Consider the following 13,078-nt stretch of genomic DNA (forward strand, 5'->3'; position numbering starts at 1 on the left):
GGGTGGAGGGGGCGGGGACGTCTCCTAGCCTTGCTCCGGAGACCCGACGGTAACTGACGGCGCTGCCCGGCGGCTGCTGCTGGCTAACGGCGCTCGGGGTGCGGCTGTCGGCTGCGGCACCGCCAGTGGCTCCGTGGCTGGTGTCGGCTGCGTCCCGTTAAGGCGTGGGGGCAAGGGGCCCGGGGGGGACGTTTCCCCGTGCGGAGCTGAGGTCTAAGGGCTGTCCGGGAGGAGGTCCCGGCTCTCCAAGCTCCGCTGGGAACTCGCGCGTTTCAAAGCTCAGAAAGTTCAGCTGGGGTGAGTGGAGGAGAGGAATGTGAAAATGAAAGACCTTTGCGCCTTGGGGGGGACGGGACACCCAAACCTTCACACAGGAAGAACATCGGCTCGTAGTAAAATAAATTTTAACTGCCCGGGTCTCCTGAGGTGGGGGCTACCCGCATCGGGTTTCAAAAAGGGGGTAGGTACTGTGTCCCCACGCAGGACGAGGTGTGTTTTACGCTACGCTATGTTACAGCACGGTTTACACGAGCGGTAAATTCAAGTTCTGGTAGTGACCATCTATGGAAAAAAAGTTATTTTAAAAAAATGGAACTACGGGCCCCTCTTTTCCCCGTCGCGTCCTCCCCGGCGGGGGCCTGCGGCCCTCTCCGAACTGCAACTCCCGGCATGCGGAGCGGCCAGGGGGCGGGGCAAGCCGTCGCCAGCCAATCGCGCCTCGCTAGGAACAAAGCGCGCCGCGAGTGGCGGAGAGGCGTGGGCGGGCCCTCGCCAATCGGGTCGCGGAGTGGTGGGGGGTGCCGGGGTCAGAGCGGGCCGTGGCGGGTGGTGCGTGTGCGGCCGGCCCTGCTGCCGGCCTCCCTCCTCCTCCCTCCCCAGGCCGTGCCGACCCTGCCGGCGATGGGGGCGCGGGGCTGAGCTTCTCGGCCGGGGACGTCTTTTGCGACGGTACGGTACGGGGCCGGGGCGGGGAACAGGCCGCGCCGGGGGGGCGGGAACGGAGGACGCTGGGGAAAGGCGGCATGGCCGTGAGAGGGGGACGGCGAGGCCGGCTGAGGTCCCTACCGCTCTCCCTAACCGCGTCGCGGAGTTCGCCTCAGCCGGTCGCTGGAGGGTTGTGCCTCGGCCGGACGAGGGGCCCGGGAGCTGAGCCCCGGGGCCTTGTCGCTAGCCGGACTGTCGGCGCCGCCGCTTCGGGAACGCTCAGCTTGGCAGCGGAGGTGTGAAGCTGCGGCGGTTCCTCTCCTGGGCCTCCCTGGTGGGGACACAGAAGGGAGAGGGAGACCGAGAGAGGGATCTGCGGTGCCTTTGTTGAGCTTCGATCTCAAAGCTACAAGGAGGAGAAAAGAGCCGGTACCTGGCAGACTTCTCTGCTAGGCCCCTAAACTCTAGATAACTTCGTAAAACTTTTAAAACGGCTTAATTTTTTTTTCTTAACAAAACGTCGGGGGTCCTGGTTTTCATAAAATTAGTTGTCGTAGGTGATGGAGAAGGTAAGGACTTAAGTTGTCTCCTCAGTTGTGGCTGAGGAGAGAGGGAGAAGCGTCTGGGGAGGACGTGAGTGTGGCCTAATGGGATAGGAGGGGTGTAAAATTTGGCTTCATGATTTTTCAGGAGTTTAGAAGGAAAAAGACAAGAGGTGATCAGGATGGAGAGAGTTGTAGGAATGATCTGGTGCTCGGGATGCAGAACTGGAAGTCAGAGGCTTTTGTTAGCATCAGCTCCACAACTGAGTTGATTTTTAAGTTTTGAATGAGTTCCTTTGCCAACTATGAAAAGTAATACTTAACAGAGTTTGTTGTGGGTTTTGGTTGGTTTGTTTGTTTTTAATTTAGAGTCTTCTGCTTTAGAAATATAAATTATTTATTGGTTGAGCTGCTGTATCTACCAGTTGATCTCTTTTGGACTTGTGATAGTCAAGAAAATTAGCCTGGAGACTAATCACTGGCATGAACTTTTCACATTAGCCCTCTCCTTCCTGAAGGAAGGACCAGTTACTTAGAGATTAACAGCATTTTTTCAATGTGAAAAAGGTCAGGAATTATCATAACCAAAATGCATGTTTGTGGTTTGTTGTTTTTGATGAATATGATTGATTTGTGTTGCTGAAAGGCCTACCTTCAGTAAGAAAACAATACCATGTTTGTACAATATTATGTGTTTGGGAAATGATGTTAAAAGAATGCGACCACTTCCAAATTTAATTTGTTTTATTGTTATGCAGGGGAAAAATGAGAGAACACAAATTAACACTACATATTTCCTCACTTCTGTGCCTTAAGAAAAGTTACTTGCGTGAGTTGGTACTGGCAACACGAGGACCCCAGTTAGCATTTAATAGTTTCAGAGGCACATAATCAGTGTTTTGAAGAAAACTATTTTTTTTGCACCAAGATGTAGCGTTTTCTCTGAGTAAACATATGCTTTTGTGGCCTATTAAGTAGTTATTCCTTATTAAACAACTCTGGAATCTGATACTGTCAAGCTAACAGGTGTCTCCTTTGAAACTGATATGGTGGCTTGGACTTCAGCTGGAGCAAGTCGTGACCTGCTTTATTTCTTTTTATTGAGAGGGTACTAGTGAAAAGAAAAAAAAAAAAAAACCAAGCCCCACCCTCTAAACCCCTTTTTGCCTTTGAATGAGTATGGCATTACAGTACTTATTTGACATGTAGAGCCAGATTGAAACTTGACGTTCTCTGTTCTTGATGCAGCGTTAATCTTTTGCTGGCTTTTCTGGTTCATTTTTCTGTAAAATTGATTATTGCTAAAGGTACTCTGAAAATAGAAATTTTGATTTTACATGTGTTTATACAGGAGGATGTTCATAGACTTCTAGGGTACCTTGTTGTAAGAAAACTATGGATTTCTCAGAAATGTTTGTCAGTAGTGTAAAAAACACAACATAAACACACTCCCTGGCTGGAGTGGCTGACTGGTCTGAAATTACATAGAGGAAACAAATCAAAATATTATTAACCAAGCCTACTGTTCTCTGCATAGGAAGTTTAGATTTCCAGTTTACAAATTTCAAGATCCACATCCTTATCAATTCCATCTGCATTCCATGAATTCTAGTCCTTGGTTTTTTATACTTCTATGCTCATAACAAATCAGTGCCTTTGTGCTTTTGTCTTACCTGTGTTCTAATTGATGATAAATGTTGTGGTATTAGTAATAGAGGTTTGTTGGTTTTTTTTTTTAGCAGGTATTTTGTATGCATGGTGCAGAAAAAATGAATTCTACTATGAGTGAGGAGCCTGATGCACTATCTGTAGTTAACCAACTCCGAGATCTCGCAGCTGACCCATTGAACAGACGGGCCATTGTTCAGGATCAAGGATGCCTGCCAGGTCTTATTCTCTTTTTGGACCATCCCAACCCTCCAGTTGTTCATTCAGCTTTACTAGTAAGTATTCTGGAGATAAATTTGTATGTCAGTAGGACATTTTGTAACTTTAGTTAATATGTCTTTAACCAAGTAAAAAGGTAAAAAATAAAACCTGGTTTTATGTTATGTTTGATACTTGTTATATGTGGTTTTTTTTAAAAATATGTATTTCAAAAATTGTTTGGCAGTGACACATGCCAGGGGATTTTATGTTTTTTGGAAGAGATTAATTTACTTTGCATTTTTTCCCTAATACAGCTATTTGACTTTTTGTGTGGAGGGAGGTAAGCGCCCTTAAATCTCTTTCTTAAGATGAAGTCATGAGCTTGGTAAATATACACAGTGATTTGACATTCATATTGTTAAAAAAAAAAAAAAAAAAGGATAATTTAGGTTGGAAACGACCTCCAAAGGTGATGTAGTCCAATCCCATATTCAAATTAAGTGTACTCAGGTCATGACACAGGGTTGTGTCTGCTTGATTCTTGAACACTTTGAAGGACGGAGACTCCGTAATCCCTCTGGCCCCTGTTCTAGCACTTGACCACCCTCATGGTATTAAAACCAAACAACTAACCCTGCCCAAAAAGCCAAACCAAAATCTATTAATATCTAATACAACTTGTTCCAGCTTTTGTCTGTTTCTTCTCATTCTAAATCATAAATGCTGAAGTCCTGATTTCTCATCCTGATTCCAAATACTAACTTAAAAAAGTGTATTTCTTCCTTAGAAACAGGACAAACAAAGGTCAAGCTCTTCTTAAAAGTCTAATTCCAATTCTTCTAAAAAGATTTTTAAGTTACTAATATTTATGTGGTGCTATTTTTTCCATTTTTATGTCATTATTGAAGTCTAAACAATGTGAAACTAAAGAATAAAGAGCTCTGGCTTTTACATACAATTATACATTATTCTTTATACCATTAAGACCTATCTGTACCATAATTCTGTATTTTTCATTTGTTTTACTTTTCATAGTGAGTATTAGTGGACTTCTTGGAATTACTTCAGTGTTTCCGATACTCTTCTGGGTTCAGGGAATGAGGTCCCATAATCCAGAAGACCTGCATCCTGCTAATTGGTTTTTAGATTAGCCTTGCCATAGCATTTGCCAGACTATAATGTTCTTCACTGGAAGAACTTTGAGTTGAGTTTACAGTTCTTGGGAATACGTTGCATTGGTTTTCTTTCCAGTGCAGTTTCCTTAGGTTGTGGTCTTAAAAGAGGATCTTGTTTGGATGTCTCACTCTCTTTTTCCTTCCTTTGGGCTGTGTATTCTCACCGCTTGCACGAGATTTGGTAATCAGTCTGTGATCATGTTACAAAAATAAACCCTACATAAAAAGGACTGACTTTGTCAGATTGATGAGGGCTAATCCAGTTCGCAGTGTGGTTCCACAGCCCCCGATGTTATTCAAGTTGCGTTGTAAGGACATCTTCTTGGGTGGGATTGGGAGACAGCTGGGTTGTTCCATTTAGTGATAACCTACAGTTAGAGTAGATTAAGAATCAGGGTTTAGAGGAGACCATGCTGTATCCCAGGACCTTGGCTGCAGTCAGAAATGGGTCAGTTTACTGTGAAAACATGTTTTTGTCTGCCACTTGGACTTGTTGTTTTCATGAGTTCTTGAACCTCTTAGGTTCTGTAGCTTTTAATATCTTTGCTGATAACTTTTTAGTCTTCATTTTTGATTTTTCCATTCTGAAAGGTCGGGTTTTTTTGGTTTTGTTTTTCTAGCCATCCCATTGGTCAAAAAGGTGCTTCCCTTTGAATGGCAATCATTAAATGCGATGACTTTCCATTAAGTTTGTATCTAATAAGGAGATGTACAGCGCTGACTTTAAATTTCTTATTGTATTATTCTGCGATTCCCATAGCTGAAATTATAAATAATCTGAATGATTCATACTAGTTCACTATTAACTTTTTTGATATGTGGTAGAGTCTTTCAGGGAGGGTATTCTCCTCCCCATGTGCAGTTTCAGTTCAGTCCTTCCTTCTGCCTGATCAAGAAGTGGTATATTTTTCTATAGTTTTCTCTAGTTTTAATTCCAGGAATTCTTTACAGTACAGTTCAAATGCTAAAAGTTCTGAATGTTCTAAAAAGAAGTAATCCAGGCAATACTACTTGGTTTTTTTTTCCTCCCTCGTAAATGTGGACTAAAATTAAAAAAAAATAGGACTCTGAAACTACATTAACGTTTCACTTATAAAACATCAAAGGTGTCTTTTGTTATTAAGATTGACAACAGTGCATTTTTATATTCAAGTATGGAGATAGTCCTATTGATTATGATGAAATTACTTGTGAGCTTAAAGCTAACGTAGATAAGTGTTTTGCTGAACAGAGATCTGAGCCAAAGTCCGGAATAGTAATCTTCCTTATGCCTTCAGTAGACTGCAGTTTAATAAGCATGAATGATCTGACTTCTTTGAAGGTGCAAGGCAGGGGGAAATAGGACTCCCTAGTGTTGAAAGGTCAGGTCACTTAAGTTGTTCTGATAACTTTGTCTTTGGTCTTACTTCAGTGGAAGTTACACTTGTGTGTAGAGTATGTAACAGATGAAAAGAGACTGCCTCCATTTTTACTCATAATTAGCCGTTAAGAGAATGGGTTTTTCTTTGTCCAACAATGTTACTTCGATACTACATTGCCTGAGCAGACTAATAAAAATGAGAAACTTTTTCTGCCAGTAAGGATATATTTCTTAACATGAAAGTTAGTAGCTCAGAGCTATCATTCAGGCATTTCCCCATAGTTGAAAAGTAAGAAAATAAATGCATATACAACATTTATAAACTGCAGTTATTGATGCTGATCCACATCAGGAAAGAGCAAAAATTACATTTAGAGTTTTTATCATGCCAGACAGCAGTCAGACTTTCTTAAAAGATAATAAAATGGTCTTGAATTTTACCTAATAAGTACTGAAGATGATTTAGGAAAAAAACCCAGATAATTAGTTCTCTATCTCTGAAGGGATTAAGGAGCATGTTATTTTAAAAGCAGCTATTGAGCAGCATAGCTATTATATGACTATATTTAAAGAATTGGTGCACTTCTAAACTCGGCTATCACAAAATCCATTTTATAAGTAATTTTATTTGTGTATTGCAGGAATTTGCAAGTGCAGTTCTTGTACCTACATCAATAAAACACTGATTAAAGCACAATGCACTGTACGGCTTTAGTTCCTTCTAAGAAAATTTTGTCTGTCACCACTAACAATAGAGAGATGTCAGTCCTCTTCACGAGACATTTTAACTGAAGAGTATTATGTTAGGAGGATCATGCAAATATATAGTTGCTGACTGGGGTCAGCAATGTGAAGTTGTGCAAAGAGTCTACCCTGAAAGTCAAATAAACAAAACCTTGGGCAACAAATACGTGTAAATTCCCAGTTTAGGTAACAATAACCTAAGCAGCTTGCTGCTGCTTGTATTATTCCTGTATGGAGTGATGAATATTGTAATTAGTCTTCAGAACCTTTTAAATATGGTAGACCTCTTTCTGTGGACGGTAGAAACTTGGTGGTGGCGAGTTTTCTAGTACTGGGGGAGCCCATAGAATTAATGGAAATTATACTAGAAGCATAATGTGTAAAAATTACTTCAGATCTCAGATCACATAAATGTTTGTTGGAAGGGACTTCTGGGAGTCATTCACTTCAGCTTCCTGCTTGAATTGGGACTGTCACCAACACTCAGTCAGGTCAGTTGTAGCTTTGTCTTGTTGATTCTGTGGTCACAGTAGGTTATCTGTTCCAGTGTTGAACTACCTTCATAGTGGAAAAAAGTTTTTATAATACCTGACTTGAACTTCCCAAGCTGCAATTTGTGGCTGCTTCCCCTTGTTATGTTGTCTGCTGTTGTAGAGGAAAGTTTGGCTTAGTCATCTTCCTAAAGGCTTTTTGAGTAGTTGTAGACAGCTGTTAGATTGTCCCTTAGACTCTCTTAGCCAGTATAAACAAACCCAGTCTCCCAACCTTTTCTCATAGATTAGATATGCTATGCTTTCTATGTATTTATAAGAATAAAACAATTTTTTAATGTTCACAGTAGGTGATAATGCTCTTTATCTTCTTACTAGAACTCACATTGTGAATGTTTTGCAGATGTACACTAATAAAAATGAATGATAATGTACTGGACATATTACTGATTTGCTGTTGTCCTCTTTCTTTTAGGCTCTCCGCTATTTGGCAGAGTGCCGTGCCAACAGAGAAAAGATGAAAAGTGAATTGGGTATGATGCTCAGCTTACAGAATGTAATACAAAAGTAAGTTTATGATGGGTTGTTGGATCCAAAGACAGTGTAAACATAACATTTTGATGCAAAGTAAAACTTTGACTATGAATTTGTATAGTGAGTTTTTAATATTGCATTCTTCCTTGTTGAAGTTATGGGGCTGCAAGCAATTAAGGGTTTTCATTTTACAGTCTAGCAAAGTAATTAGACTGTAGTCTACAAGAAATGTTCATTTGAAGGTCATTTGCTAAACAACAGATTTCTTGTCCTTGTTACAGATAACTGATTTTGTCTCTTCCCTTTAGGTTCTCTTATAATCCTTGTCATTGTATAAGGGTGCCTTGCACTAGTGCATGTAATGGAATTGGTTGGCATCTGCCACATCTATTCTTTGAATCCCACCTGTGGGAAGGGATATTGTATATGCAGTGTATTTGTTTCGATGTATTTTTGAAGGTATGTATCTGCAGTTTTGTGTTGAGGAAACATCTTGCAGGTGGAGTAGAAGTTAGTAAGGTTTGTAGTGGTCTCTAATTTCTTTATAGAATGTATCAACTGGGTTATGTCCCTTGAAATTTGTGACTGTTGGATTTTGTTAAGATTGCTAACTCTTGTCTTGAATCCTGGAAGATGTGTGGGTATATGCACACTGGAGAAGATGCACATGTGCACTTATCGATAGAAATCAGTATCGTGAACTAAGATGAATCATTATTAGCAAAAAGGACCCCCAACCTCCTTCAAAGATTAGTCTGTCATAGCAAAAATTAATTTGCCATCAAGTTATCAAAAGGTGATTATTTTACACACAGTTTGATAGTGCTCTAGTTAACTGAACTTTTCAGATGTGAGGGACTGTTTCATGAGGGAGGAGAACAGTCATATTGCTGCACTGAGATGTGTCTCAAATGAACGTTTAAAACAATTATTTATAAAAGGATGAAACACAAGTAAAATTGTGTATTAAAGATTCAAGTGGAAAGCTTTTGAATCTTTAATATGTTAGTTGAGTCTCTAATGTATCACTTGTGGTATAAGTTATAAGTTTCTTTTAGAAAAAACCCAAGGCTAGACTTTGCTAGTTCCGTCATCCCATAGCCCCTTTAGTTTTTGGTGGTGTATCTTTTGTTGTTCTATTTCTCTCTCTCTGACACTGCTTATCTAAAGGTGTGAACCTGAAGAATTAGAGGAGAAATTCTCGTCTGTTCACAAATCCTATGTGATATGTGATCTAAGAAAGATTAAAACTGTTTACCTTTAAGTACTTCATTAATTCTGCTGAAACTAACAAGATTATGTATTGGGATGAAGTTCAGCATTGTGCCTAAATATCATCTTGTTACTCACCAGTTACCCAAAACACAAGGATTTAAATAAAGTCTTAAATAGGATGATGAACTAAGTGACTAGAATTCAGAAGAGAATAGTTGTCAATTTTTTGTATAATGTAATAATTATAACTTTTTAAAATTATAGGTGCTTTTAATAGGATGTATGGGGAAAAATGGATTAAGTCTTACAGTATTCACAGTTAAGGTAAAATATACAGAAGTCTTTGCTTGCTACTTTTATAATAACAATAAGAACTGAAATGTTTAGGTAATAACATAAGCATGTGTTTCAGAAGAACTTACTTTTAGTATAGATTACATGTCTATTTAGACCACAGAGACATCCTTAAGAAGTTGTTGAAAGGGGAATGGTAGCGCATTATCCGTCTCTGCAGCTTACGAGTATTACTCGGGAAACACTCTTAATTAAAACTTTTGTTTAAAGAATTTTATGGAAATCTCTTCGACAACATTTTTTTCTGTGTTTCAATTTCAAGGACCAAAAGAATGTGAAGTTCAGAAACATGCAGAAAAGGAGAGATAAGTCAGTAAAAACTGGAAATCTTGTAGGTGTTCTTTTTTTCTAGAAAGCTCTTTGGCAAGAGTAAGAACATACATTTGATTTGTATGCTTGTAACATTTGGAAAGTGTGATATCATGAAAATTTAAATACATAGCATCTTCAAACACAAGACTTTGTCGTGTGCTTGTCAGGATTTTAGGCTTTAATGTTGACAGGAAATGCTGAAGCTAAGTTTTGTATTGCCTGCAGAAATATGGAGAAAGATGGTAGAAAAGTGCTGAGAAGATAGATGTAGAAATATTTTTGTCACAAAACCCCAATGGTTTGGGGTTGTGTTTTTTTTGTTAGAAATCTGTAGGGGAGAAAACAAGGTCTCCACCTTCTTCAGATTTGCTTTACAAAATGCAGAGTCTAGCTTTTAATGTGATTTCAGTTTACTAGAAGATATTGTAGTCCTTTGAACTGAAACAAAACATTAATAAATGCAGTAAGAAATGCTTTGGTCTTAATGACTTCATGTTATGCATTCTAGTGTACTTCTCAGAATCTGCGTATCTAGCTCATCGCTCTATCTAATCTAAAATCTTTTGATTATTTCCACAATCTAATTTGGTGTTTAGATTATTTTTTTTGGTGATGTGTTATAAAAATGCAAATAAGTCATACAAAGAGATACAAACTTCTGTCAGTATTTTGCTTTTCCAGTTATTGCACAGTTCTTTCAAGTGAGACAGAACCCAGCATCTTCTGGACCAGAAGCGGTAGTCACTGGGTTTTTGCTCTTGACAGGTTAAGCACATCCTGTGGTCTGAATCTTTCCCTTTCATCAAGGATTTTGTAACTCTCACTGTTCACTTTCATTGACTTCTCACTTAACTAAATAATATTCAATGGCTTTCCCTGTTCAGTACTGAATCGTGACAAACTGTATTCTGCCACTGATAAGGCTGTGTTATGTCTTTTCAAGCAACGAAATGGAGCTTGTGTGCGCAGAGGCAAGTCGCAAACTGAATATTTGTCATATTTCAGACTTAAGTTGATGTTCAGCAGCGCTGAACTGACAGTGTGCTTAGGAAGTCAAGAGTTTGTTTAGAATTCCAGTTCTCTTTTGCTTTCAGTTATGTAAATCCTGAAATTTGACGGTTTTTTCATCATGTGAGTGTCTTTATAAGCCTTGAAGGTCTCTGTTTTAGAGACCTCAAGTTCAGCTGTGAAATTTCATGTTGTGACCTGCCTACAGCTAACCAGTCTTAACAGATCTTTAAATGGTCGATACCGTCAACTGGAAAATAGTTGGAGTTGGTTTGCTACTTATGATTTCTTCTAATAGTATATGGGAGCCTCAGGCACAGGCCAAAACCCTTTTGTTGCGAGTAGTACACAACCAATGGAAGAAGAATATAGCACTTGTTTAAACTCATTATTGTGAAGGTGAAGTACTATTTCCTTCATAAGACTACTGAGGATGAGAGGTGAAATTGAATGCTACCTGTTTACCCAGTGATAAGCAGTAAATTATACTCTGTACTGCATCATGGAAAATGGGTGGGAAGTATTTGAAAGACATCCAAGTTTAACTGTAGTTCTTCGAGGTACCTTCATGTCTCATGACTTATCAGTCCCCTAGTATTATTTGATCAGCTTTTTGGTATTTGCTTGTATTAAGCATTATAGCTCATTTATGAAAATCATTGTGCTGCTTCAAATGAATGTTTGGCTGACTCCTTAGTTAATACTACATTTCACTTAAGGAGCAAAGTATTGGTTTTAGGTTCACTGTGACAGTGATTTTCAAGATGTATGAACACTGTTTTTCTCTAACAGAAGAGTAACAGATTTTAGATGTAGAGACTGGAGCTTATAGGCTCTAAAGCAGAAATATGAAATGTCATCTCTGAAGAGTATAGAATAAAAATTTGAAGGCAGTGAGATATTTATATATTTAAGATTTTTTTTTCCAAACTGAACTTGATTTGGAACATGTATGACTTTCTGAAATACTTCATAAGAAAGGCTTTATACAATTCCACATTTTCTAGGACATATGAGAAGCTGTTCAAGTTTCATGGAATACTTGCAGAACATTTTTCAAATATAAAAATTTCTGTTGCCCTATTCTATACTTGCTGGTTTTTTCCTTACTACAGGAGACTTCTTTTTTGGTCATCCGCATCTGCTTACTTTTAAGCGAAGCTTGATGCATCTTTCCATGTTATAAGCTAGGAGTAGTAACTGTGTTAGAGAGAAATCAGACCTTTAAAATCCCTACCTGCATGTTTCCAAAGTTTGGTGGGGTTTTGGTTTTTTTTTTTTTTTGGCTGATACTGCTTTATTGTTATCACAAAAATGTTTTACTCCCTTGCCAGGTGACTGAGTACCTGTAAGTCTAGAAGTGTTTGAGTAAATAGGTGAAAAGGAGAGAAGTTGAGGCTCATTGGAGAATGCTGTTTCATTGTATTCCAGCAGTCATCAGCAGTTATTTAATATTGAAAACTGGTTTAGTTGCTGGCTTTATGAATTGTATGGAGGACTTAATGTGTCCGTATGGACTTTATAAAATGTTATTAGCAGCTTCTAGAATTAAAATTAATTAGGATTTATAGCCTACAAGGAAATATACTAATTTGTGTTCAGAGTGAAAGTGACTTTTGATGGACAGTAGAGGTCAAAGTTCATAATTTTTCATAATCTTTATGAGCAGCATAATGGTACTGTTTAAATATAACGAACATGTATTTAAAAAAAAAACAACTGATGAAGAGTCAATATACTAAATAGCTCTTATTATGGAACGGCAAATTACTGAGAGTAAAATTCCAATTACTTAGCTAAAAGAGCTTTTCAAGATAGTCTTCCTTTGCCAGGGTGTCAGATTTAACAAGCTGAACTAAATCCAGTGCATTAATCAGCTCTTCCAATTTATTACTTGCCTAAGAAGATTAGGGCAATTAATATGTGTTTAATTAGAGTCCCTTGCAGATCTGGTAAAATACATGCAGTCTATAATTGCTGACTTCTTACTCAATTTTAATTTTTGGTAGTCTTAATTACCTATACTTTTTGAAAATTTAATTATTTGTTGAAACCAGCAAAGTTTAAATTTATGATGTCTGACAAAAAAAAAAAAGCCAAGTATTTCAGGTAGTATTTGCTGAAATTAAAATAGTAGGGATGTAGCATCACAGTAGTTTTATCATTTTTGTTGTGTGACATACTTTTTCTCCTCTGTGAGAAAGGAGCAATGGTTGGGGAAGACGGGGCAAAGGCTGTGTGTTAATTAGCAAGAAAGCAAACTACATATTTAAAGGGATATCTGATGATGAAGGGGATGTTGCCATATCATAACTGGCTTCAAGATAATACTTTTTGACAAATTATCGCTAAAAAATTATGTAAACTTTTCACATTTACTGCGTTTATACATTTGTGCTATTGATTGGAATACTTAAATTTTGATCTGCAAGGGAGAAGGAAATAGCTTTTGACAGACTGTAGAGATTTTATTTTTCTGTACCTGAATCACTTAGTAATGTTATTTTTGTAATCCTTGGTATGTGGGGTTTTTTTACACATCAAAATTGA

General features: G+C 38.5%; 1 protein-coding gene across 4 annotated transcripts in view; it reads left to right on the forward strand.

Annotated features, from left to right (window-relative positions):
• The first annotated feature begins 783 nt into the window (after positions 1 to 783).
• The window catches only part of ARMC1 (armadillo repeat containing 1), a 32,839-nt gene continuing 20,544 nt past the window's right edge, over positions 784 to 13,078 (forward strand). Inside the window, exons 1-4 of one of the 4 annotated variants that reach the window (XM_030011997.2) lie at positions 784 to 948; positions 3,206 to 3,409; positions 7,010 to 7,105; positions 7,581 to 7,672. In XM_030011997.2, coding sequence (XP_029867857.1) covers positions 3,218 to 3,409; positions 7,010 to 7,105; positions 7,581 to 7,672 — 380 coding nt within the window. In that variant the 5' untranslated portion in view covers positions 784 to 948; positions 3,206 to 3,217. The remainder of the gene's footprint in view (positions 949 to 3,205; positions 3,410 to 7,009; positions 7,106 to 7,580; positions 7,673 to 13,078) is intronic. The other 3 variants (XM_030011994.2, XM_030011999.2, XM_030012000.2) reach the window with 3 other exon arrangements.

The sequence above is a fragment of the Aquila chrysaetos genome, chromosome 4, assembly GCF_900496995.4.
Source record: "Aquila chrysaetos chrysaetos chromosome 4, bAquChr1.4, whole genome shotgun sequence".
Classification (NCBI taxonomy): Eukaryota; Metazoa; Chordata; class Aves; order Accipitriformes; family Accipitridae; genus Aquila; species Aquila chrysaetos.